Source organism: Pseudomassariella vexata (genome assembly GCF_002105095.1).
Source record: "Pseudomassariella vexata strain CBS 129021 chromosome Unknown BCR38scaffold_8, whole genome shotgun sequence".
NCBI lineage: Eukaryota > Fungi > Ascomycota > Sordariomycetes > Amphisphaeriales > Pseudomassariaceae > Pseudomassariella > Pseudomassariella vexata.
Window position 1 is genome coordinate 1704350 of NW_024467963.1, and position 24997 is coordinate 1729346.

The following is a 24997-nucleotide window of genomic DNA, read 5'->3' on the forward strand; positions in this document are numbered from 1 at the left end:
GGAGCCACAGCCTTGATCATAAGTTGTCAAAGTTGTGGGGGCAGTGGGCAGTGACATTGTGGTTGTTGTTGTCGCTGGGGGCACATCGCAGCCTTGTCCGGGCGGAGCGGTTGAAGCTACTGTTGTCGTTGCTGGGGGCACACCGCCGCCTTGGCCGGGCGGAGCAGTTGAAACTATGGAAGTAGTGGGCAGTACTACTGTGGTCGTTGCTGGGGGCACACCGCCGCCTTGGCCGGGCGGAGCAGGCGTCACCTAGGATGCGCTGCAAGGCGCCGTCACGGTTGCGGTGACGGTCACTGTGACAGTCGCGCCGCCTCCGCCTTCAGCGGTTGCAGTCACGGTTCCCGTAGCCGTCGCCGTACCTCCTAGAATCGACACAGTCGTCACATCGTCAGGAGATCCTTCATCGCTATCAGAAGATCCATCCGAAGGGAGAGCGGTTGTGGTTGTCTCGGGGACAGGTACGGCCGTTGTAGGGGTGGCGGCGGTCTCGGCGTTAGAGCTTGCGGACCCATAACCATAGCTAGAGCCGGAGCCAGAGCCGCTGCCGCTGCCACTATCAGAGCCCGACTGGGAAGCTGTAGCAGTAGATGCGGTGGATTCGGTGACAGTAGATGTCGAACGTTTGGTGGTCGCTGAGGCAGGCGCCAAGCTGGAACTCGAGCCCGCGCCGGAGCCCGAGCCCGCGCCGGAGCCCGAACCCGAACTCGAACCACTAGACGAGCCACCGCTAGTTGCGAACTTAGCGATAGCGGCACAGAAAGTGTTGCGGTTATCCTTATCCAGGGCAACCGACTTTCCATCGACGGTAATCATGTTGACTGAAGCCTTAGTGCTGATGCCAAACAACTGGACACTGGAATCCTCGATGCTGACCATGTTGTCTTGGCAACTCTCTGTGTCGAGACAATCCTGGCCGTAATTGTCGAAGAACGAGTAAAGACCACCACCATAAACAAACACCTCAGAGCTGTTCATAACACGGAGACCCCAAGTGCGAGCGCAAGTGTCTGAATCGCCAGTGCACGAGGCGCTGAAGTCGGGATCGGAGAAGTCGTCGTTGACGGAGAAGGGCACCTTGGCGTCGGGGTTGCCTTGCATGTAGGCAGTTTCAGTCTGGATCAATCCAAGGAAAGTGTTGCGGGCATTGGTGAGCTGATAGTTGTAGAGCTGCGAGTGCTCCGAGGCCGTTCCCCAGAACCACACGGGGTTCTCCGACTCAATCAGCACGCCACGACCGTTGTAGATGTTGATCTGGTTATGGTCTTCGAGATCCAGCTCGTGATCGGCAACCCAAAACCAACAGTTCTCAACGTAAACAGAGGCGGTCTTGGTGACGTGGAACATCATGAAAGCACCATAGCATTCCGGATCGGGCGTCGTGGTCACGTTGGGGTTCTTGGAGCACTTGTCGGACTGCAGCTCAGTGCCAGCAGTACCACCAACGCGGAAGTGAACATCCCACAAACCAGCAGAGCCAGCAGAAGTTCCAGCGAGGTTGTATTGCATGAGAACGGCACCGGGAGCTGGACCCTTCGTCTCAAATATCAAGTCCGACATCTCAACATCACCAGTATCACCCGCCTCACCAACTTGGAAGAGGGGGATGGGATTCTTTTCGTCGCTGAACTTCTCGCCAGAAGCCATGATGAGAGGCCACATTTCGCCAGTGATCTTGATATTCTTGGGGACCTTGACAGTATCGGTGATCATGTAGGCGCCATGGTCAAAGTATACAATCTTTTCACCACCGGCATTGTCGTCCAGAATCTTCTGGATCGCCGCCGTGTCATCAGTGGTGCCGTCGCCCTTTGCACCTGCCGATTTGACGCTGACGAAAGTGCTTGCAGCAACACTCTCATATTGGGGCTTGGAGCGGGTAAAGACCTTGCCGTTGCTCATCAAACTCTCGGGCTTGGCGATGGCGTCCTGGGGTGTTTGGACTGTCTTGCCGTTGCTTCCCGAATACTGGCGACCTTGGGCAAATGACGCAACTTTGGAACCGCCGGCAAGCAGGGTGCTGTTGTCTCCACCGTAACGAATTGCAGTGGTGACACCATCGCTCATGTCGACATTGTCCAGAATCAATGTGTTGTTTGTCATGGTGGAATCCGTCTGGTACAAAGTGTTGATGCCGATAGGGACTTGGGAGAACTTGCTGTCAAGCAGGAGGAGAGAGCCAGGCTGGATGTTGCCGACACCACCGCTCGACATGTCGATACCGATATTACCACCGTTGATGTTGACGTTCTGCATATTCCACAGCCAGCACCAGTTAAGATAAATAGCAGTATTACAATTGTTGAACGTCATATTGCGAGTGGTGAACTGCTGGCTGCCGATGAAAGCCCCATAGCCACCACCGTTGAAGGTCAAATCGGCCATGAAACCACCGGAGCCGTTGTCCATGAAAATGCCCTTTTGCGCATTGGCCGAGCTGGTATCCGGGTTCATGTTGAAGACGATGTTCTGCAACGAGGTGGCCTGGGCAACCTGCCAGTGAATACAGGCACCCGTCGAGGCAGGCTGAGCCGTAATGTCAATGACAAAGTTGCGCACCTGGCGGAAGAAGTTGTTCTGGTTGATGTACCAGTTGGAGCCATCGTCCTCGTAAGGATCTGAATCGATGACGGCCATACCCTTGAATCCGGCGGATGCCTTGAGCGTAGGAGGGGTGATGGCATCACCGACGAACTGAGTGTAGTAAGTCTGGATGATAGGCGAGCTGACAAGATAGGTGCCAGGAGGGAAGTAGACCAGAGCGGGGGCATTGGTTTTAGAATCGCAGTTCTTGATGCATCGCGTGCCGTCCTGGACGGCCTTGTTGATGGCGGCAGTGTCGTCAGTGGTGCCGTCGCCGGTTGCGCCGTAGTCCTTGACATTTCGGAAGACCTTGTAGTCGGCCTCGCCAAACGCAGCCGTGCCCTGGCGGTCGATGGTGGATACCCAATAGCTGCTGGCGGTATCTGCGCGAGACTGCACCGCAGTCGTGGGAACGGCTCCAGCAGGAGCGAAGAGTCTCAGGGCTAAAAGCCCGGCTGTAACAAATGAGGACAGCCCCATCTCGACGGTAGATCCAGCTATTCGCAGACGATGGTTCTGAGCTACTCCGATTTTCTCAAAAGAATGTAGTTATGAATGGGCTTGTACAGGTGTCAGCTTTTGCTCCATCGAGTTTGATGAAAAGAGAGGGCTAATCGTGGCGATGCTAATGGGTTGTGATGAAGCAGATGGTATATCGATAGGGAAGCGGAGGCAGGAAGAAATATGCCAAAGAAGGATCTGACTACAAGACAGTCGAGGACAACAGGCCATCGAATGTCGAGTTTTTATAAGAACCAACAATCCATGAGACTAATATTGTTCGTAACTCGAGCAACAATGAATTGCCAGTGAATTGCTCGTGAATGTGCTCGAACAAAGACGGCCCCCGCAACAGCTTGCGCAACAATGAATCACAAATGGAACGATTGATTGCTGTGATCAGGTGCAGAATAATGGGCTTTGGTTTGAGGAATCGGGAATCAAAGACTTACTTACCAGTCACAAATCCTTAGTACTCATGTGTATCAGCCACGAGGTTCAAGGGAGTGTGGGACAGACACAGCCAAGTTCGACTTTTGCCGGGTTTCTTCTTCCAAGGGAAAAAGAGTGTGGATATTGATAGTGAGTGGCGCTGGAAGAAGACAACCAAGAAGAAAGTATTATTGAACGAAAATGAATGCGTCCAGTAAGGGAGTTGTAGGAACAGAAGGTGGTAGCGTAAAGAGGATGTTGAGGTCGTGAGGGTGGTGGGGGGTGCCGAGGAACAGGTCAAATGAAAAGTAGGTTCGGACGCGTCAACTGTTATATAACAGCCTGGCAACCACCAACGGGTACGCCGTTGCCTTACTAAAAAAATCCACTAGAATCCGGGGTCCGTTCCGCGGCTGTTCTTTTTGGAGATTCGTTAGCCAGGTACGACCGGCCCCCAGTGAACATTCATGCCGAATCGATCCCAGCTTGCCAGCATTGGGGTGGCAATTCGATGGCGGGCATTGAATCACCGGCGCCTCTTCGCCAGTCGGGTACCAGTTCCCACCTACCTACTCAACATTGGATGAATTCTTCTTGCGGTATTTCCACGTACGTCAATCCTGGCTACCTACCCCGGCACTGACTCCTGATTCCTGGAATACACTTTAATTGAGAGAAACATGTGGGGAACAGCTGCTCACTTGGTATTCACTGCTATTTCCTCTGGTCATAGTCTGCAAGTCAATCGAGGTAACACCATTGGGTTAGTGCAGAACAATGTGTTTAACCGCTAGCAGCTGGGTCCAAACGAGCTAGCACGAGCGGGGTCCAGGAGCAAGGCGATCCATGGCCGGAATCTAGCATTGACACTGCCCCCGAAGAGCCTAATCTTCAGATGAAAAGAAACTACGACTATTGAGTGGCTGACCAATGTTGGGCAAATAGCCATAGCTTGACTGCCGACAGTTGGACAACTAGTGACTAGAACGGCAGCACAGTTAGCAAACGGACGGCGCTAAAGATCGCCTGCGTTGCGTGGTTCCTGCATCGGGGTCCGTTTCCCCTGCAAGATGATGTGCATGGATGACGATGATCTCCGCTGATCCTCTAGTCTCTGAGCACCATTTCGGTATTTGAGGTTGTTGTCACTGTCCACCCCATTAAGGAGTATTCGAGAGTCATTTACAGTAGTGTGGCAGGACAGAGCGCTTGGCATCTGGTCTAAATTTTCAATGAGCCGTTCCCAAGCAATGGTTTCCACATATTGAAAATGTCTTCTTGCTAGACTTGGAGTCCGAGGAATGCAGGGACTTTGATGTTAGAAACGCCGTCGGACGAGGTGACATGACAGGCTGACAGGTTAGGAAAGCAAAAAGCGACAAGGAAGGGGCGCTTGTGCATGGCGTTTCAGATCAAGTGGCTGGAAGGTGGCTGCTTGGCCGCATTGGATTGGGTGCTGCCGAGCGGGAACCGCTACCCTGTAGCTAGCCCGGGAATCTTATCTTGCTTGGCATGTCAGGGGCAGCCCATCGTTGGCTCGAGCGTCTGATTGATTGGGAAGCACGCAATCTGTCGGTCTTGACCAATTTTGGTTCGTTTCAACGACTGCCACTCCCAGATTACAAGGGCGATTAGTGTGCAGTCAGAGCCGTTGGACAGAAGCATTCCAGGTTTCCTTTGCAAGTACTAGAGAGCTTCGGACCGGAGGGACAACGCATCGTCTTGTACTAGACTGTTGTTATGCGCTGTCATGTCCGCCAATCTTCGCCGCGTGCCCTCGCCTATTGTCACAAGCGCCGAGAGCTGGTATCCGTATCAGTGTACCCAACCTTTGCCCGGCGGGCAGAAACATGCGATGGAATGTTCTGATGAAATGGCTGCACCACACTGGGGCCAGAGAATGTCTGGCGGAAGGGCATGGACGCTGCTGCGCAAGCTGTAAATGAGTAAATGAGCTGCCACTTTTGGAGGAATGTAACGCCCTAGCACTGCCCATTCAGTCAGCCATCTAGATTGCGCAGAAATTCCAGTACCGGGGTAACAAACTCAGATGGTGACTATCACATTTTAATTTACCAGATTCAATTTACCTACATTCTCTGTTAAGGCTCTGCTTCTTCGACAGGAGGTGCAGGTTGGCAACACAAAGGCAGGAATGCATTGCGATCGACACAATATACATGAGAGAAACGTGCTGATCATGTGCATCCCAGATACCACTCATCCGTCAGAGCTTTGATGTATCTTCGCTTAAAAGTCTGTCAGAAGCGCCTTCGGTTCAACGTGGCTTCTTTCGATGCGCTAATCTGCGGCGCTAAAGCTTCCCAGCCATTAGAGTCCTGGGTAAAGGCGGACTTCCACGCCGTTGTTGCTACGAAGTTGGCAAAGGCGATAACCTCGTCCCTCAACAAGTCAAGGCCGCCCAGGTCAAGATATGTCGGCGACAGGCCTTCGCGGTTCTCAGCTCTAGCTGGTGCGGCACAGGCCTCCTCTTTCCTCTTGCTCTTTCCCGCCGAAGTACGCCTTCTAGCCCAGTCGTTCTGCTGCACCGTCAACCAGATGTTTGGAGGGCGGGCTCTCAGTATCAATGGTGGTGCGGTCGCCAAGCGTGGGGTAGAGCAAAATGAGCCTGGCAAGCGGATGAGCAAGCTCTTTCATGTCTCTCATCAGGGCGCCCGGCTGCAATCCCGGCGCCTGCGCTTCCACCATACTGCGCAATCCTCGTCGAGTCGACGTCGAGCTCCCCGGCATGCATTTGAAGCTATTGGACGGTCGCGTAAGCCTCTTCAGCTGCGGCCGGGATTGGGTGCTCGGGCGCAAGGCGGTACTGTACAAGAGCTGAACGCCAAATCTTTCCACGTACTGTTCGATGATGGGCCGAAACACGAGGTCGACGCTGCTAACAATCATGCCGCCACCGTGCAGGTAGATTGCTCCGTGCGCAGGGGTGTGGTTGCCTCTCGGACGCCGGCCGGTGGTTGAAATCGGTATCCATCGATGGTCGTGCCGTCAAGAGACTCAACTTCAATTTTTGTCTCGGTGATACCCCCGACGCGGGGCAGCCAGTTGAACTGTTCAAAAAGCATGTTATCTTGAAAGTTACGAAAGGCGACTGAATCGTCGAAATCGGGCGCCGTGAACTCTCTAACGGGCTTGAAGACTTAGAATTCGGGGTCGGGCTTGATGTTCGCCATCGTATCCAAGTTGGAATCAGCGGTAGGTTTAAACAGGGCATGTGAATTTGAATGACGTGAAGGTAAGCTGTGAGGAGAATATGTTCACAGAATATTCGATGTTAATGTACAATGACCGGTTCTTCTATGGTTTGCCATTCTGCCGCCATCATGTTTGGCATCATGTCAGAACTCCTATCAATCCTTCTGCCTCGGTCTGCGAATGGGAATAGCCTTGCTTTCAGTGACACTTCGCCGTGTAAGCAGCCTTCGCTGAGGCTCTGTGAGTGTTGTATGAGAAAAGACTGAAGATGGATGTCGTCACCCATGGGAATATGTCAGCATAGCCACCATGGGTTTAGCGCACTACATGGCGAGCTTTGGCCGTTAGCAAACCGCGGGTTGTATAGCAAGGTATTGCTTATCGCGAAGCACCGAAGCTTCAGGCCCCCTTGTCATCTATGCGCAACATAACATTGCAACAGCAGACATATCATTGATCGTATGGTACACCTCGTTTCATACATGATGACATGTCACTCGGGGGACACATCATCGCCTCTATCATACTGGTTCAAGAATAGATAATTGTCACTGGCGCACGATTCTAGCACCAATAACTGACTGCACTACGCTGCAAACGCGAACTCCGCCAAGCACCGATTGCCAGAACATTAGACATTTTAGACGAGCACCAGTGTCCACTCATGCCACAGAGAGCTCAGCGCATGAAGAAAAGGGAGATTACGGTCCGCGTTTGTCCAGCCATTCTGTCCAACCGGCCCTGGCGCTGCTATCGGATTACCACTTTATGCATTGCTGGACAACGGTAGCACCAAGGACTTCTCGTGTAGCTTGAACCACGTTGTGCATGAAATGCCGGGCGCGTGTTTCGAAACATTTCTCAGGGGTTCAAGTGTCTGATCGTCCCATAAGTTGCACGAGAGGCGGGGAAGACGGTTGGTCCTCATCGGAAATTTCTTTCCCAGCAAGCAAGTGGAGAGTGGTGGGGGAAAACACGCACGTCGATCCTGAGTGTCTGTTCACCTCTGCTGTAACTGCAACCTGATCGTGGCCATGACATTCGATAATGTGTGGACCAGCTTCTAGCTTCGGCTCCGTTCGCATGCACGGCACTGGGTGGCGAGCTGCAATCGCAACGGACAACTACCTACTTTAGGACTTTTACAAAGATTCACGTATGGAAACACAAGCAAGCTTCCATTGGTGAAACGCGACGACGGACTCTATAAGCGAGAAACATATGACTTGGGAACCAACAGTTGCAGGACGACGTCCCCACGAAGAGAGGCCTGTTGTCAATATCGGCCGAAAGATTGGGCTGATGAACGTGCTTAGCAGAGGAATGTGCCTGATGTTGTGCTCTGCTCGGGGCGAATTCAAGTCAACGCTACTTGCACTCCAGTTAGCTGCGCCGAACGCCCTGACCCTTGTATCTCCGACCGACGACTAAACCTAAAGTTGGTCAGCCATCTCCTGCTTTTCATCAAGATAAAGAACTTGTGACAAAAGTAGAACCAATTTCCGGCAAATATGACATTGTCGTTAGCTACGTGATAGTATTCCTCAGGCTACCATAGTATGCGATTATGGTTCGAAGTAGTGGCTGCATGTGGATGACGGCCGCCCAACACGAAAGACGGGCTGCAGCCATCGGCCGGGGCTTGAAGAAGCGTACACCACTTAGTGTACTGTCATGCCATTCCTTCTAGAAGACTAGCGAGATTCTCAGACATCCGTCCGCCGAAAACAACGTAGGTTCGACGAGATTGATTGATACGAGAAATCATCATCGACCACCTCGAGCCTCTTTCACACATCGGCGACAGCCGCTGCGATTCTAGTGTTTCCATTTCCATGCCCAGATCATGTCACCTGTTGCATAATCAACCGCCACAAACACATGAAGTACATGAGATCCGAGGTCGTGATAAACAAACGGGTGCGGGTGAGTATCCTCGGATGACGACAAACCCGGCAAGCCCATGTTGAGATGCTGTGGGATTTGTAGGTATCACGATCTACACAAAACCTGTAGGCAACTAGATTCTCTTGATATTCGCAGGCTCTATGCTTTGCCTTCTCTACTCTTCATCAGTGGTTGAATCTTCTCACCAAACTTATCCATCCCCTCCAAAAAGTCATCAAACGTCAACATGATACCCTTAGTACCCGGCACCGACGCAATCTCATCCAGCATACCGGCCACCTTCTCATACGAGCCAACCAAGGTGCCCATATTCATATTGACCGCCCCCTCCGGCAGACTAATATTCTGCGCCGTCGAATTCTTATCAGCCTGCGTATCCTTAGAAGTCTGCCCCTTCATCCACGCCAGCGCTTCATGATCAACCCCCTCATTATACAACATCCACTTCGCCTGTGCCTTCTCGTCCGTCTCATCAGCGATGATCATAAACAGCACGTACGAGCCCACATCCCTCCCGACCTTCTTGGCAGCCTCCACCAAGCGCGAGCTCGCCGCTCCGTACGCTGTGGGGGTGTTGATCCCCGACCCCATAGCGAAGTTGTAATCTGCATAATTGGACGCGAACTCGACTCCGCGCCCCGACTGGCCTGCGGCCACGATCTGGATCGGGTTCCCCGGCCGCGGCGACATCTTGCAGTCTTCCATAGTGAAGTGCTTCCCCTTGAAATCCGACACGCCCTTCTCCCAAAGCTCCTTCATGACCTGCACATATTCCGTCGCGTAATCATACCGGTACCCAAAATACCCATCCCCTGGCCAGAGACCCATCTGTGTGTACTCCGCCGCCTGCCACCCGGTGACTATATTGATTCCAAACCGACCAGGAGCTACGGAATCAATCGTCGTCGCCATGCGGGCGACAAGCGCAGGCGGCAGCGTGAGAATGGCCGTCGAGGCGAAGAGTTTGATCTTTGTGGTCACGGCCGCGAGGGCCGACATCAGCGTGAAGGACTCGAGGTTGTGGTCCCAGAATTCGCTTTGGCCGCCGAAGCCGCGCAATTTGACCATGGAGAGGGCGAAGTCGAAGTTGTATTTTTCGGCTTTGAGGACGATGGACTTGTTGAGGGAGAAGCTGGGGTGATATTGTGGCGAGGTGGTCGAGATTAGCCAACCGTTGTTGCCGATGGGGATAAAGACACCAAGGTCGACAGGGGCCATTTTGCCTTGTTGCTGTGGGAGATTCTGCGGATTCGCGAGATGGGGCAAGTGGGATCTATGTGTTCGAGATGGTAGAGCTGTGTGTGTTTGAAGTAAGATGTCTATATACTCGAGGTAATGAGGCTGTAGCCGATGACAGTATATCCCGATTGCGGACGTTGCATCTTGCCTTTTACGGCATGCTGCGTTATCGCGTGGACATGCGATCGTTACGAAGCCATACTCGTTATCTTCGGCATATTTCCCGGTCTCGTAGTTTCCCCGCCATGGACGACTGCGCAAGTTGCGGCTGACAGATAAGGGACTGTTGGAGATATTGCCCAGAGATTCGATTCCAAGCTGTAATATTTGGAAAAACGAGCCAAGCTGATAACCGCCATCAGAATCGCGCGCCCAATGAAATACTTGTCCCCGAGACCCGACTCTCGGAAGGGCTCCGAGATTCTTCGGGGTTAATTATTACGGCACAATGCGGGACGCCAGAGTCATTAATGAGTAGTACGGAGGCTTCAACATGATGAATGATACATTGTTTGTTTATTGTTCACTTGCAGAGCCTTATCTGCAGCCAGCTACCACCAACATCCATGTTGTCGCCTGCCTTGGTTTACGAGATATTCGGAGCGGCGTTGGCCCAGACTTCCTGATATAGGGACTAACAACCCATGAGTGGACATACCAATCACATAATCCCTGTGAGATACTCTTCTAGTTTCAGTATTCATCTAAGATAGTTACTAGTTATGTAACCAGATGAGATTGCTGTCGGGAATCGATATGGAAGCTCGAAGACTGAGAAACTGGGAGTATCTTTTTCTGTACTTAACCCAAGACGTGATATACGTGGTGTAATTATCAGATATGCGCAGGAGAAAAGTTGCAAGCGATGCGAACAAGCATCATAGTTGGCAGATTGGACAGAGATATTATTCACTTCACTACCAAAACCCAGAAGCTCCGTAGGGACTTTATGGGCCGAAAGGGGGCACACTTCCCCAAAACTCAAATGAACTTTCTCACTCTATTTAGTCTGATGGTAAAGTAAAGTCTACCAAAATCTCCTATCCAGCTTGTCTTAACGGGTGTTAAGTTGGCAATGTGATGGATTACGAGGGATTTAGAGAAACCAGTGTCAATGTACTCTTTTATGTCTGATGATTGACTATGACGGTCTTTTCTTCGATCATTACATGATTTGAAATTCGATGTCTGCTCAGAGTGCGTTTTGGTTTCAGATATGTAGGTGAAAACACGGCATGGTGACTAACACGGGTGAAACTGCTCTAGTACGACGCGGCTCACATTTGTCCACGACTTAGACTAAATTTCTAGCTATTTTAATTTTCCTCAAGATGTATGTTTGAAATTCAGGTGTGTCATCACCAAGTCCAAAGTCTCCAGGGGAGATACATTGCGAACAAACTCGGCTCTGGAAGTATGCAATCATATTGCCAGAGAACAAGACAGAGTTGTATGAATAGACACTAGTGTGAGAAAAAGTCGTCGGACTATACTACATCTCGGGATGAAGACGACGAACAATAAGTGTAGCAAATAAATCATGACTATTAGGGCTGAGTTAAAAAGCCAAGCCTGTCAGCTCATTTCCGACGTGTGGTAGCTTCAACCCATTCTGTCAGGGTGCAAATTATCATTACCAAACTGGTTACCATATTGGCTTCATCCGGGTGATTCCGTAGTTGTTCGTAGATGTCACGAAGTTGACTACTTGCATACAAGTGACGGCCCAAAGGCGCGCGATGTGCTCCGGCCGACTGAATGCTGATGCCGCTTCGATGCAAGCGGAGTCGGATTGGAGGTTATCATGGCCGCCGTTACTCGACGTGACCCGAGAGAAGAAAATTTTCTGTGCATTCTGAACTGATCAGCACCATGTTCCAGTGTGATGGTTAGAGTCACTTGACTAACTGCAAGTCAGCTGTTGGATAGCCCCGAGTATATGTGTACGCCAACCCGCTTTTAGGCGGGCTAATGCAGCACATGTCATCGAAACGACTATGAGTGGTCACTATCACGAACACTCTACTATCTTATCTAAAAAATCGTCGACTGCAAGTGGGGCGAAGTGCAGCTGCGGGACGGGCATAGAGTTAGTTCGAACTTTCTCAACAAAGACACCTTTTTCGTCTGTTTTCACTGCTTCAACTTTGCATTTAACCTCCCGCGCCAACGCAATGGCCCATTTTGAGACGGCCGCCACTCCCCAGCGTTCATTCTGAGATCCAGATAAGAAGACTGAGAAAGCTCGTCCAAGGCCGTCAAGATGCCCCGCATACCCCGCATCCCCCTCCCCAGCCTCCCCGCGCGTCTCAAAGCCCTCCCAGCGCCCACGATCCGGATTATATCCCTCCTGATAGTCGTCAACCTCGTGATTTGGGCCGCCGTCGGCATCGTCCTCCACTACTACCCCGCCATGATCACGCCCGCGGTGCTCTCCTACACCCTGGGCCTGCGCCACGCCCTAGACGCTGACCACATCTCGGCCATCGACCTTATGACACGGCGCTTGATCGCCTCGGGTCAGCGGCCAGTGACAGTAGGCACTTTCTTCAGTCTGGGCCACTCGACCATCGTCATTATTACGTGTATCGTGGTGGCAGCCACCTCGGGCGCGCTGAGGGATCGCTTCGAAAATTTTCAATACATAGGCGGGATCATAGGGACGAGTGTCAGTGCCGCATTTTTGATTTTGCTTTGTCTCGGGAACGGTTGGGTCCTGTACCGGCTTGTGACGAGACTGAGGCAGGTGCTGAGAGAGCCGGACCCGCATCATCCTGATGGCGAGGAGGACGAGGGGGGTGAGGATCGGGCGGCCATGGATTTGCAGCTTGAGGGCGCGGGGTTCATGGCGAATGTGTTTCGGAAGGTGTTTCGTGTCGTAGATCGGCCATGGAAGATGTACCCTTTGGGCGTCTTGTTTGGGCTGGGCTTTGATACGTCTTCGGAAATTGCCATACTGGGAATTGCGAGTATTCAGGCCGCCCAGGGCACGAGTTTGTGGGTTATTTTGATATTTCCCATTTTGTTCACCGGTAAGCTTCCCAAGATTCCTAAGAGTCCCTGGAAATATTGGTTCGTGTTTCTCATCAGTCGCAGCGGGTATGTGTCTCCTCGACACTACGGACGGGGCTCTCATGATGTCACTCTACACGTCCAAAGCCTTTGCCCGCGACACGGTGGCTATTCTGTACTACTCCATTGTCTTGACGGGCATCACTATCTTCGTCTCCGCCTTCATTGGAATAATCCAGGTCCTTTCGCTTGTGCAAAACGTGGCCGAGCCCGAGGGCAGTTTCTGGGACGGCGTAAGTGCTATCAGCGACCATTTCGAGATCATCGGCGGCAGCATATGTGGTGTCTTCCTGGTAGCCGGGCTTGGGTCGGTGCTTGTCTACAAGCCTTGGCGGAGGAGAATGCGGCGCCGATAGGCGGCACAGGTGTTTTCCTCCGATGCTGACGGCGAGTTTCGGGACGGGCCACCGTCGAGAGAACCGGATTTGATCAGTGTGGAGTCAAGGTAATAAGGGTTTCACTGGAACGATTCCGGCAAGAGAGGTCGGAAATCCGTGGGTTCTCGTGGCTATGTCCGGGGCTAGCTTCACTCCAAGAATCATGGGATAGATACCAGTTTGCTTTGCAAAGAGGCTACTTAACACTCAAATGGTTGCTGAATGGTGTCACTACACGTTAGACCGACCAAGGGAAAGACTTTACGGGGCAGTCATGACATATTCCAGCAGAAGTAAGGGACCACTTTGGATTGGCGCTCATCCTATGGAAAGGTATATAGTATAGTAAGAGATCTATTTCTATTAGATGATGTTTTGTAGCGTAAACACATTTGGTAGTTAGCTCCTATTGCGTGGTACAGATAATGGATACTTTGACTTGGCGGCTGGATAAATCTTACCAACATCATTCATGCTGCTTCGGACTTTTGCACCTTCCTAGAACTTGCTCGTCAGCAATGTGCCCAGTTCCGAGCTCAGCTCAGCTGCGACTGTATTTCGTCCAGGAGCTTTAGAATGGTTAAGGGCAAGTATTCTCCGCTCACAGCACATAAAACATGAAGCATTCAAGGGACTGTTGTCAGACAGAGCAGAGAGACTACGAACTATATAAATTGGAACCCATTCATCTTATAGTTTCTTTACATTTGTAGCGGCTTCCTCAAATGAGGCCATAGGCCCCTTGCTGCTATCGTAACGCACACTAAATACAACGACGCTCGACGTATAACGAGACAAAGACTAATCGCCTCCATACAAAAAGCGTTCAAAGCTAACATAGACGCCAACCGCATCTGTGAGGACCGCAATGGCCTCTGGGGAGTGACCACAGTGCCTCGGCCCCAAGCAACATAGGTCAAATAGGCCAAATTGCATAACCGGAATACCCCCGAGCGATTAGTCCAACACGACAAACAGGTTCAACAGCGCTGACCAGGGATAAGCAGGCCCGTGGTCTCGACGTTGGTAACATTGATCATGCGGATACTCTTTCTGGCGAGTGTGCATGCTCGCGGCGCAACTGGGGTTTGGTCGATGCGTTAGGCCCCTACTAGGCCAGAGAGAACGGCTGATCAGCAACAGAGAGACATGACAGGAAGCGTTTATGTGACGACTTGATAAGGCAGAAAAAGCAGCACCATGTAATCATTAGTGGTCATTTGAAGCGTCCTGAATGAGTGTGCAGAATTTTAGTATTCAGCACGTCCTAGTGATGAGGTTCGGGCGGCAGCTGTTGGAGCCCCATTACGGGAATATGTACATATGAAGAAATTGCAAATACGTGAAGCGCCTAACCGCATGTTGTCCGTTTCCTTTTCTGGCGTAAAGGCAAACAGAAAGCCAGAAAAAAAAGCTGTTTGTGTTTATGTTTCCCCTTGTTCGTCTAAGTGATAGTGATAGCGGAAGTGAAGTTGCGGATATCAGTCATGCCAGAAGCCTGTTGCCAATCGGTTAGTCCTCCACTCTTCTATGCATCTCACAATGATCCCGCCTAACAGATCAAGCAGGCAGGGAAGAAAAAAGGGAGAAGTAAAACTTACCCCGACCAAATAAGGCACAGCAGCAACCAACGTGTAGTTCCCTTTAGCCTGCGTAGCTGGGATCTTAACATCGATGTTGTAGTTACCCGGGTCTGGGTTATCGGGGTATATCGTGTTGTAGGTGATCTGAGTTCCGAGGCAGATGGTGTCGGGGCACGACCTCGGATCAATAGTCGACAGGCCCCAGATGATAGAGAAATCCTGCCAGTTCTGTATGTAGATGGCCACGTCGAAGGTCGCGGTGATGGTGCTCCCCGCTGCGGCGATGGAGGGGGCCGTCATGCCCACTAGGTAGGCGGACACTGAGGGGAGGGCGACTAAGGTGGCGGCTACGAAGGTTTTGAGCGATACCATTTTGACGGGATCGTTTTTGTGTAGCTTCCGATAGTTGTGGATTGAGATTGGGTGATTGTGATGTTGATACTGCTTGTTGGCTTGAGAGCGAGTTATGTTGATGGTGATAAATAAGAACCTTGATTTTGGAGAAAACAAGCCGATATATATGCAAACATCAACTTGCACTTCATCTTCATCTCATCAGCACTTGTCTGCTCTAAATCGTGTAAGCCGCGGCCCGTTGCCTTTACATTGATCTATAACGAGTGCGGCTGAAAATTGTGAGAATCGAGGCGAACTTTCAACTAATGTCATCCTCCAATGAGGAAACTTGTTCGTGTTCAGAGTCGTAGCTTACCGGCACTTGACTAGCCAAGCTGAGCAGAACCCGTTGTAATAGGCGATGATCAGCGGGGTGTAAGATTCGCGTTTGTCCGCCCTGCATCTGCACCTACCCCAGATTCTAGAGTTGTCAATTTTGCCAATTATAGAACGCCTCCAGCGGCCGACTCGCAGGGGTGTTTAGGCCCGAGGTTTCAAGGTCGTCGTGTTACGAGCCTGGGCCTGACCATTCGCATGACTTCGCCTCTTTTTAGGATCGGGATGAACTAAATTAATTGCCCAATCTTGTTGCTGATAGCGATTGACAACGTTACTTCTAATTGAATCCATCTCGAGGCCTCCGTGCTGTTGCATTGGGTTCTGACGGGAATACCGTAATAGTGGAAAACATGCCATAGGTTTGGAGCACAGCATCATGTGGTAGTAACAATCGATTTTGTCCGCCAATGGGAGCGGCGCGCTGTTCCGCAACGACGACATACGTCGTTGAATAGATAGTCCACCATATCAGATGGTTGTTAATCCGCCATCTGGCTCGGGTCGAGAGCATTGACTGATGATTCCAATACGTAGCGATCCATTACGGCAACGACGTTGCATCCATACATTAAATTCAAGGTTTCTACGGATGCTCCAGTCGTGCCTTGCAATTATGTCGATATTGAAAAAAAAAAGAAATTGATGGCTTTTTCCGACGGAGGCATGGTCTATTTTGGCAGTGGCTAGCTTCTGAGCACATTCGTGAGACGACGGCAATGCTCGAAGCAGTGATGAACTTAGATCCTGTAAGAACGAAGTCAACTACGCCTCTTCAGAAGTACCCTTGCCGTCTCTCGATCTCGTACTGGATATGGCACCTTCTGCTTCCAGCCGCTGTTCATCTTTCCTCGTCAGGTACGACAGACCGCCCGTCCAGACCGCCAAAGCGATTGAGCAAGCAATCATCGCCCACATGCCACGCTATAGGTAATAACGTCAGCCCCGTTATTCAATCATGCAGAGATAAACACAGGGATGAACTCACCTTAAACCACGGAGCCATCGATGCTCCATAGAAAAGAATAGACCACCAAGCATTCACCGCATTCGACCCTACATTCATACCCGCCAACACCACAGCCCGGAACATGTGCTCCTCGTACCGCAGCGCATCGTTCGCCCACGCGAAGAAGGTAGCCTGACAAGCGTAGACCGACCCGGCCCAGTAATAAGCACCGAACACGATGGCCGTCGAAGCAGGGTTCGTCGGATCCTTGGATGCCACGAGGATCATGGCCGACGTGGCGATGCCGGTGATCCCGATGAAGTACCCGACGAGGAAACGCTTTCCGCTGAGGAAATCGGTGAGTGTGGCCCAGAACAAAGTGGATATGATGCCGACAGCGGGGACTCCCGTCGGGTAGTTATTAAGCTGCGAGACAGTGTACTCGTTCACGGGGTGGCTCTTCAAATACAGTGACAAGAGGGCGTTGGAGCTGAAGGACTCGGTTTCGCCGGCGATGATCCATAGGATGACGAAGCCCCAGAAGAGCCATGAGGTGAATACTTTCTTGAAGAAGGCCCACGAGATAGGAGACTTGTCTTCGACGGTTGGCACGCGTGAGACGGCGAGGGCTTTTTCCTCCTCGGTGAGATAGAATGCTGTCGTGGTCCTGGGTGTGTCTGGGAAGAAAACGTAGCCATAGACGGCAACTGGGACGGTGATGAGACCATCGATGCTAAGCGGGAGTCAGAATTTGCTCAGATATCGACGGCAGGGCCATGGAGAGTCGTCGGCCATGCATCGGGAGTAATATTTCCGACAGCTTCCAGCAATTGGCCGTGGCAGAACGCCCTGGGCATGGAATTTATGCACACGCCGGGGATCACTTACATAAATAGCCATCGCCAACCAGTAAGACCTTGCCGATTGTGCAAGCTAGAATAAATACCAGCTAATCCACACAAGTCAGTTTCAAGCACAGATGGCAATCCAAAGCAGACCTTACTCTGAATGAAACCTCCAATCATAGTACCAGCAAGCCCACTAGCGGTGAATATCCCGGACCGCTTTCCTAGCTCTCGCTCGGTATACCACGATCCAAGAATGTAGTGAGTACCAACAAACGTGGTAGCTACCAAAAGGTCAGTCAATCAAGAAATCTCCAGACATGCAGCTCTACTACCCACCCTCAGCAATACCCTGAAAGAAGCGAATCGCCATAATAGACCCCGGCGCATGCACCGAAGCCGTCACCATGGTCAGCCCGGCCCAAATCAACATCATGGACGGGAAGAAGAGCCGCGGCCTGACGTATTGCAGCGACATATTTGCGGGAATCTGGCCGATGACATATCTAAAACCCATCTTAGTCGACTGGATCCCATCTGTTCGCAATCGGAAAAGACGGGCGATTCATACCCGACGGTGAAACATGTATTGATCTGATTATACTGGTCCCCCACGAACCCGAGGTCCTCTTTCATGCCGGAGACGTAGGCATTGGCGAGGTTGGAGCGATCGAGCTGAATTGCAGTCAGTTTGTCGATTTCCTTATTTCTGTGAAGCGTCTATAGATGGGGGGGGGGTGTGCTGTAGTGAGAGTGCACGTACGTAATTGGTAAAGTAACTCAGACAGCAGAATGTCAGGATGAAAAAATCAATCTTCCGGACCAAGGCTCGCTCACCGGGCTGGTATTCGGAGTGAAAATACTGCCTTAGTTTCGCCATGGAAGTCATCTTGGCGCCGGTTTCCCTGAGGGTGTTAGAGCAATTGGAGGAGAAGCTGTCAATGAAGCTGCATGGCGAAGGCGCTTCTCATGTATCGAACAACAAATACCGGCGGTCCGGTTCGTCGCACACGCCGACTTCAGCTTACCACGACATGGACGTTACCCCAAGCAGTTTTCGGAGCCGCATTTGCGATAAGATGCTTGGCAATGTCGGTCTTCAGAGCAACGTTGAAATGATGGATAAGTATCAACACCAGCGGCTGACGCCGTTGCATGGAAGCCGGGTGGTGAGATTTCTCTGATATCAAGTGTGGGTTTGCAGATAAGTTACCGCTGTGGCTGCTGCAGCGTTGAATGAAAGATAGATCCACTCTTTATTAAGCCGCCCTGCAGTAGATTAACCTTGGGGTGGTTCGTTTCTCTCCTCCGGATTCGATGCATCATGACACCGACGCGCTCCAGTCGGGTACTTTGAATGGCCAGTTCATTTAAGCACTAATTAAACCGCCAAGCTGATGCATGTCTTTGAAGCTCTTTGGTTTTCCCCAGGGGAAATGCCCTGCTCACTTCAAAGCACTGATATTCCGATCAAGAGTTTCGTTGCCGTTGATGACGCGTCAGCTATGCAACCGCAAGAGCAAATAGCTCGCCGCGTACAGCTTGTCACTTCCATCAGCTCCCCATACTTGATCATGAGGTCTCTACCCATCAGAGCCGTCGCAGCCGACCGACGAGCCAAACAATAGCGAAAGCCCTAAACGTGACTAGTTCGATTAGTACCTCAGTCGCGGTATCGGATCGCCCGAACGATGACATCCTATCGGGACGCAGCAGCTTACCAAGGTGTCGGAGCCGTAGCTAAAGTCGGAGGTGGGGGGTACAGCTTCACACAGCAAGTATTTCGCAGGATATAGACGTGAAGTCGACCATAGCCTCCTTGGAGTGTCTCACCATGCTCTCATCTTCATTCTCATCCTCTTTTTCGTTCGTATTCTCCAACTTATAAGCTAAGTTATCAATCATCATGACCTTGACAACGTGGGAAACTCTTGCCGCAAAGAAGCGCCAGGCTTTGCGCAACTCCATCCCGCCGGAGTGGATCGTCCCAGAACACCTCCTGCCGCCCGACAGCCAAGAAGATGTGACTGGATTCCCAGAATCTTCGGGCTGGTTCACTCCTGAAGAGTTAGCCATCACTAATTCGACTGCGCTGGAGTTGCTACCCAAGCTTGCCTCCGGCGAGCTCAAGTCCGAGACGGTAACGCGGGCGTTCTGTAAGCGAGCCGCGGCAGCTCATCAACTGGTACGTCTTCATTTACCAACTAACAAGCATGAATATTGATCCCTTCAACCCAAAAGACAAATTGCCTCTCAGAAACCTGCTTCCCCCGCGCCCTCGAAACCGCCCAAAAGCTAGACACCCACCTATCCCAGACTGGCCAACCCATCGGCCCTCTGCATGGTCTCCCCATCTCCCTCAAAGACAACTTCAACCTCGCCGGTCTCGATGCCACGGTCGGCTTTGTCTCGCACATTGGCGACGCCGCCAAATCTGATTCCGCCCTAGCCCAGCTCCTGGCCAAGGCAGGCGCCGTCTTCTACGTGAAGACCAACGTGCCCACGGCCATGATGATTGCCGAAAGCGTGAACAACGTCTTCGGCCGGACGGTGAGCCCTCTGAACCGCAACCTGACCTCGGGCGGCAGCTCCGGGGGGGAATCGGCTCTTATTGCTTTTAAGGGAAGTCCCTGGGGCATAGGCACGGACATCGGCGGTTCGTTGCGGATTCCCGCTGCTTGCACGGGGATCTTCACGTTAAGGCCTTCGTTTGGCCGGTTTCCGACACTTGGGTGCCGGTCGGGTATGCCGGGACAGGAGGCCGTGCAGTCCGTTAACGGCCCTCTAACCCGGACGCTGGATGATCTCGCGTTCTGGGCGAAAACGGTGGTGGATTCCGAGCCGTGGCATGCTGACCCGAGGTGTTTGCCGATTCCGTGGCGGGAGACCGCCCTCGAAACAAACCCCGGCAGTTGTAAACTAAAAATCGCCGTCATGTGGGACGACGGCCTGGCGAAGCCGACACCGCCGGTTTCGCGGGCGTTGCGGGAAACGGTCGAGAAGCTAAAGGCGAAGGGACACGAGATCGTGGAATGGTCATCGGTGGATCAGGATGAGGGGGGCCGGTTGCTGAAGCGCATGTTTCTTGCGGATGGGGGGAAGGCGATAAGAAAGGAGATTGAGAGGTCGGGGGAGCCGTGGATGGAGGAGCTGGCGATGTACGAGACTGCTACAGAGATTGGGGCTTATGGTGAGTCGCTCCCACCTCTCCTCTTGTTTGACCCCGTTTGTTTCTCCCTTTGGGTTGGCAATAGGGACTGACCATGAGAATGGCCAAGGCTGAGACTTGATGCTTACACGGGTGGCCGCGTTCTACAGAGTACTGGCAACTCCATCTAGACCGTGTCGCCTTCCAGAAGAAGTACCTCGACCGCTGGGTCGCGTCGGGCATTGATGCTATTCTGTGCCCAACGACGCCATATAGCAGTGTTGAGAACTCCAAGTTTAAGCATGGTAAGTCCCCCTAGTTGGTAGCATTTTCACTCGTCATGGCAAGTTTTCTAATCAGAATGTGCATGTAGTTGGTTACACAGGCGTCTACAACGTCCTTGACTATTCCTGCATCTCGTTCCCATGTGGTATCAAGGTGGACTCCAAAATTGACTCCGCGCCGGGTGATACGTACGAGCCCCTAACGGAGTTGGACAGGACGATTCAGGCCGAGTGTAAGTTGTCTTGTTTTCCCTAATCCTCGTCATACAGGTAATTAATGCTGTACGTCAGATAATGCCGAGGCTGTGCACGGCATGCCCATAAACTTGCAGCTCGTGGGTCGCCGGTTAGAGGAGGAGAAGGTCATCGCTATGGTCAAAGTCGTTCTGGATGCAACTTCATAGTTCTGGATTAATTATACGTCTGGAGAAGAGGTAGGTTCAGTAACGCGTTGAAAAGAAAGCGCGACTGTCTCCGCCATCCAATTCTGAAAGACATGGATAAGACTATGCTTCGTGATAAATGATGAGAAATAAATAAACTGTGTCAGGTTGCCATTTTGTGTTGCCCGTAATTATGTACACGTTATTCCTAGAAACGGAGCCAGAGGAAAACGGCAGTCTGACAAAAGTCGCTGAATAATACAGTCCCAACAACACCTGAGTAGGCCTCAACCCAACATTTTCCAATCCTGTTAAACTAATCCCGCAGCCCAAAACACCAGATATTACAACATAATTAGGGCGGCCTACCATTAGCAACTCCACAAACACATAGATACACATCGCTGCCAGCGATATTGGTCAAGAGCAAACTAGAAGTAGAACTGCTGTTGCGGAGGCTGGCCTGGTGGAGGTTGAGCCATAAAATCGAAATTCATGTCCGTGCCCGTATAAAAGGGATCGGGCGATTCTATTCAGGCCGAGTCAGCATTGTGTGTACTTATTCGGGTAGAAATGAGGAAGAGCTCAGGCTTACCCCAGAAGATGGAATCATACAGATCCATCGGTGACATGTACGTAGCCGGGTCCATTTGGCTCATGTCGGGGACGCCGACACCCTGCTGCATTTGAGGCGGGTACGGTATCGTCCTAAACAAGACATTGTAAGCATTAAATACATCTATCTTCATTTGTGCAGAGAAATGAACTTACGCCGCGAAGTCAGGCAAAGTAGCCCCAGCCCCATTCTGCAGCTCCGCCATAGCAAGAGCAGCATCTTGATGAGGGTCCAGCCCCGGTTGAACACGAAGCTGGGGATTGATGTTCTGCATGTTCTGCATGGGCGGGTTGGGCGTCCGGGACCCGGATGGCACCTCGCTCTTGAGGCCGGAAAGGCCTTGCAACGAGCCGTAGTCGTAGATATTTTTCAGGGCCGTTAAAGCTCTCGAGAGGGGGCCAGATAGTTCGATGTCCCTTTCACTCCGCCGGATGTGACCCGGTGAGGGGCTCGATCTGTCTCTGGCTGCCGCGGCCGAGAGAGCGGAGATGAGGTCGCCTTGTAAACGGCGCACTTCCGGGTCTGTTTTGGTTTCAGTCAAGATACCGAGCAAGACTGCGGAGGAAAGCCCGTGGTAGGTGAAAGCCCAGCTGCGCGTGGGAATGACAGAGATGTTGTGCATAGACAAGAACATCTTGACTGTCTCGGTCAGATTGACTCTGCACTTCTCGGCTAATGTCTTCTTTTCGTCCGTATCCAAACTCGTGCAGTCACTTCGTAGAGCTGGGCGACAACAGACGGATACAACGAAGGAAGTGTGAAGACGTAGCGCATAGTGCTGCAGCCGATCCACGGCGGTCTTCAAGGCTTCCCTGCTTCGCAACTGGGGATACACCCTCTCCCGAAGAGACTCGACCTCCCGACAGTTTTCAACGATGCTGTCGTAGGTACACGCCGCAGTAGCATCGGGATTCAGCTTTTCTGATATGATCTGGCACAGATGGTACATGGCCTCCAGATAAGAAAATCCTTGCACGGTCGAGCTTGGCGATAATGGAATCGGGCAGCATTGGATGTTCGTCATGTTTGGACTGGAGGAGTAATCAGTAACGACAGACGAGTTTGCTAGGAGTTTGCGTATTACCGGTCAAAAGATAAGGACGTTAGTGTGTCGTGCCATTGGCAAGTCCACCTGAAAATTGTTAGATGAAGACGCAAAGCACGGAAGCTACATCGTACCAGAGTTTTCTGCGCACGTAATCCTTGACGGACATGTCGGTCGAGCTATTTTCCCGGCTATCTTGAGGCGGTGTTCGATGCAGGCCCAAAGATTGTGCCAATCTACAGGTCAAGGCAAGCAGTGCCCACGAAGCTTCGGCCTTCATATCATTCAAGAGCACGAAGCTAGTCATGAGGAGCGCTTGAATCGAATCAAGGTTGGGTCTAAACGTCGACTTAGCATGTCCAACATCTCTAACATAAATACCATTGTCTAGAGGGGAGGTCATACCGGAGGAGAAAGTTGCCAAGCCTTAGGAAGTGAAACGATATCTGCAGATACTTCTGGGAATCTCTGGTCCTGATATGGTAAGGGGAGTCATGGTATTGTGACCCAACAGCAAGAACGGAAAAGAGGATGGCCAGCCAAGATGCTGAAATGGTTGGTCTGGCATGTGGAGCAGCCGCTTTGGCACTTTTTGCCCGTTCTTCTAGATAGATCATGAGTCGGGATTCAAGGTCATCGATATCAATGACAAAGCCCCAGAAGGGGTGAGGGACCTCTTTGTACGATTTGAAGAGTCTAGCACGACGTGTTCAGCATGCCAGCCTGTAAATATCATGATATGGTGACTTACTTGATTATCTCGCGGTCCGATGGCAGCTCGGCCGAGATCTCCTGTGTCAGTCTATCCAGATGGTGAGACGACATGAGGGGAAATGGTGCCGAATTGTCGAGGCCCCAGATGGGACGCATATCTCGTCGTATGTCGATGCCATCTTTGGTATCGATAGGCGAGGGTTGGTCCCTCAGAAGAGCTGGGATGGAATTCTGCCCAACGTAGCGAGGAATCTCAACAGACTCAGCCGAATCTAGTAAGTTGTAAGTTTGGGGGTGAATAAATCAGCAGTTTTGACGTACCCAAGGCACGAGGCCAGCCGTTGGACTGATGATCGCTCCCGTGCTCATGATCATGGCGGTGGTCGTGATCATGGTCTACACTGTCATCGGGGGAATGCGGGCGTTTCTTCCCAAGGGAGGCTTCAGTGGAAGTAGACCCTGGCTTCGCCGTGTTGGTGCGATTTGGCTTATAAGAGCATAGTTGCGGATGCTCCCTCTTGACGCAATTTTCGCACGGTTGTTTGTTGTCACACTTCACTTTCCGCTGGCGACATGGCCAACAGGCGGTTCCTAGAAGACAAGGTATCGTGAGTAATGCTGCTGACTCAGGCACCCATGGTGGGGGACTTGTTTAAGATGGACGACACTCGTGGGGAACAGAAAATATCAAGTCACGAGAGCGAGAGATGCGGATGTTGCATACCATATCGAACTTTACGATGCGAGTGAATTATGCGGCTAGCTTCCTCTGGTGTCAGATCCTCGACCGGGACCTGGTTGATGTCTGACGGTTCATGTCCGGACATGGACGATTCTCTCGGGGCTTGGCTTTGGCTCCGCCTTGACTACCGCTGCCGGGCGCAGGTTCCTATCGGTACTATCGGTGACTACTCTGCCGATGCGTGAGATAGCAGCCGAATTGATTGCGAGCTGCCGTATGCGTATTGGGTTCCAGGGTGTCTGGCTGATGAGATTGATGGATGCACTTGCTAGCTGCACTGTGAGTGTTACGATGCCGAAAATCCGAAGAGGCCGAAGATTGAACCAGAACATCTGGTTCCGTCCTGGCAGCATGTCTGCAGCTTCCAGTTGGCACTAAGCTCGATGTTAACTAGCTTACCCGAGTACATCCCACTTCTTCACTGTTGCGAAACCTTGCCCATTTCAATCCAATCTACGCGCTTTGTCATCCGGAGCAACGCTTTGAGGGGTGGCGCAAACTCCAGCAAAAACACGCAGCACTCGTGTCTGTCTGTGGTTTCGTGTCAAGCTCGCATCCCTGTCTGCCCCATCGTCGAATCCTCGCCAATTGCGTCCCTCCCCCAAAGCTCGCCACCATCTGGAAGCCC

General features: G+C 51.8%; 9 protein-coding genes across 9 annotated transcripts; 3 read left to right on the forward strand and 6 right to left on the reverse strand.

Annotated features, from left to right (window-relative positions):
• Positions 1 to 252: 252 nt before the first annotated feature.
• On the reverse strand, positions 253 to 3063 carry BCR38DRAFT_458546 (pectate lyase superfamily protein-domain-containing protein; the record flags this gene model as incomplete). Its single annotated transcript, XM_040862178.1, has 2 exons — positions 253 to 578; positions 714 to 3063. The coding sequence occupies 2 exons, from the start codon at positions 3061 to 3063 to the stop codon at positions 253 to 255; spliced, it is 2676 nt and encodes an 891-aa protein (XP_040715060.1).
• A 2691-nt stretch (positions 3064 to 5754) lies between these two features.
• BCR38DRAFT_410333 (uncharacterized protein) lies at positions 5755 to 6498 on the forward strand (the record flags this gene model as incomplete). Its single annotated transcript, XM_040858451.1, has 1 exon — positions 5755 to 6498. The coding sequence occupies one exon, from the start codon at positions 5755 to 5757 to the stop codon at positions 6496 to 6498; it is 744 nt and encodes a 247-aa protein (XP_040715061.1).
• On the reverse strand, positions 6429 to 7090 carry BCR38DRAFT_436758 (uncharacterized protein). Its single transcript, XM_040860478.1, has one exon. The coding sequence runs from the start codon at positions 7016 to 7018 to the stop codon at positions 6812 to 6814; it is 207 nt and encodes a 68-aa protein (XP_040715062.1). The 5' UTR covers positions 7019 to 7090; the 3' UTR covers positions 6429 to 6811.
• A 1373-nt stretch (positions 7091 to 8463) lies between these two features.
• Positions 8464 to 9557, reverse strand: BCR38DRAFT_436760 (luciferase-like domain-containing protein). Its single transcript, XM_040860479.1, has one exon. It carries the CDS (start codon positions 9550 to 9552, stop codon positions 8779 to 8781), a length of 774 nt encoding a protein of 257 aa, XP_040715063.1. The 5' UTR covers positions 9553 to 9557; the 3' UTR covers positions 8464 to 8778.
• Positions 9558 to 11994: 2437 nt separating this feature from the next.
• BCR38DRAFT_371236 (Ni2+-Co2+ transporter transition metal uptake transporter) lies at positions 11995 to 13790 on the forward strand. Its single transcript, XM_040857287.1, has 2 exons — positions 11995 to 12911; positions 12976 to 13790. The coding sequence occupies exons 1-2, from the start codon at positions 12143 to 12145 to the stop codon at positions 13305 to 13307; spliced, it is 1101 nt and encodes a 366-aa protein (XP_040715064.1). The 5' UTR covers positions 11995 to 12142; the 3' UTR covers positions 13308 to 13790.
• Positions 13791 to 14772: 982 nt separating this feature from the next.
• Positions 14773 to 15283, reverse strand: BCR38DRAFT_410336 (uncharacterized protein; the record flags this gene model as incomplete). Its single annotated transcript, XM_040858452.1, has 2 exons — positions 14773 to 14826; positions 14930 to 15283. The coding sequence occupies 2 exons, from the start codon at positions 15281 to 15283 to the stop codon at positions 14773 to 14775; spliced, it is 408 nt and encodes a 135-aa protein (XP_040715065.1).
• Positions 15284 to 15921: 638 nt separating this feature from the next.
• BCR38DRAFT_436764 (major facilitator superfamily domain-containing protein) lies at positions 15922 to 18646 on the reverse strand. The gene is made up of 7 exons (XM_040860480.1): positions 18201 to 18646; positions 18009 to 18112; positions 17777 to 17943; positions 17596 to 17721; positions 17481 to 17541; positions 16632 to 17325; positions 15922 to 16567 (listed from the first exon to the last, which is right to left on the reverse strand). The coding sequence occupies exons 1-7, from the start codon at positions 18324 to 18326 to the stop codon at positions 16409 to 16411; spliced, it is 1437 nt and encodes a 478-aa protein (XP_040715066.1). The 5' UTR covers positions 18327 to 18646; the 3' UTR covers positions 15922 to 16408.
• A 697-nt stretch (positions 18647 to 19343) lies between these two features.
• Positions 19344 to 21273, forward strand: BCR38DRAFT_458550 (amidase; the record flags this gene model as incomplete). The annotated part of the gene is made up of 5 exons (XM_040862180.1): positions 19344 to 19622; positions 19679 to 20627; positions 20756 to 20890; positions 20959 to 21102; positions 21161 to 21273. 5 exons carry the CDS (start codon positions 19344 to 19346, stop codon positions 21271 to 21273), a joined length of 1620 nt encoding a protein of 539 aa, XP_040715067.1.
• Positions 21274 to 21683: 410 nt separating this feature from the next.
• Positions 21684 to 24454, reverse strand: BCR38DRAFT_486155 (fungal-specific transcription factor domain-containing protein; the record flags this gene model as incomplete). The annotated part of the gene is made up of 9 exons (XM_040863993.1): positions 21684 to 21781; positions 21848 to 21960; positions 22024 to 22899; positions 22953 to 23000; positions 23048 to 23251; positions 23319 to 23609; positions 23665 to 23899; positions 23949 to 24218; positions 24352 to 24454. 9 exons carry the CDS (start codon positions 24452 to 24454, stop codon positions 21684 to 21686), a joined length of 2238 nt encoding a protein of 745 aa, XP_040715068.1.
• Between the last annotated feature and the right edge of the window lie 543 nt (positions 24455 to 24997).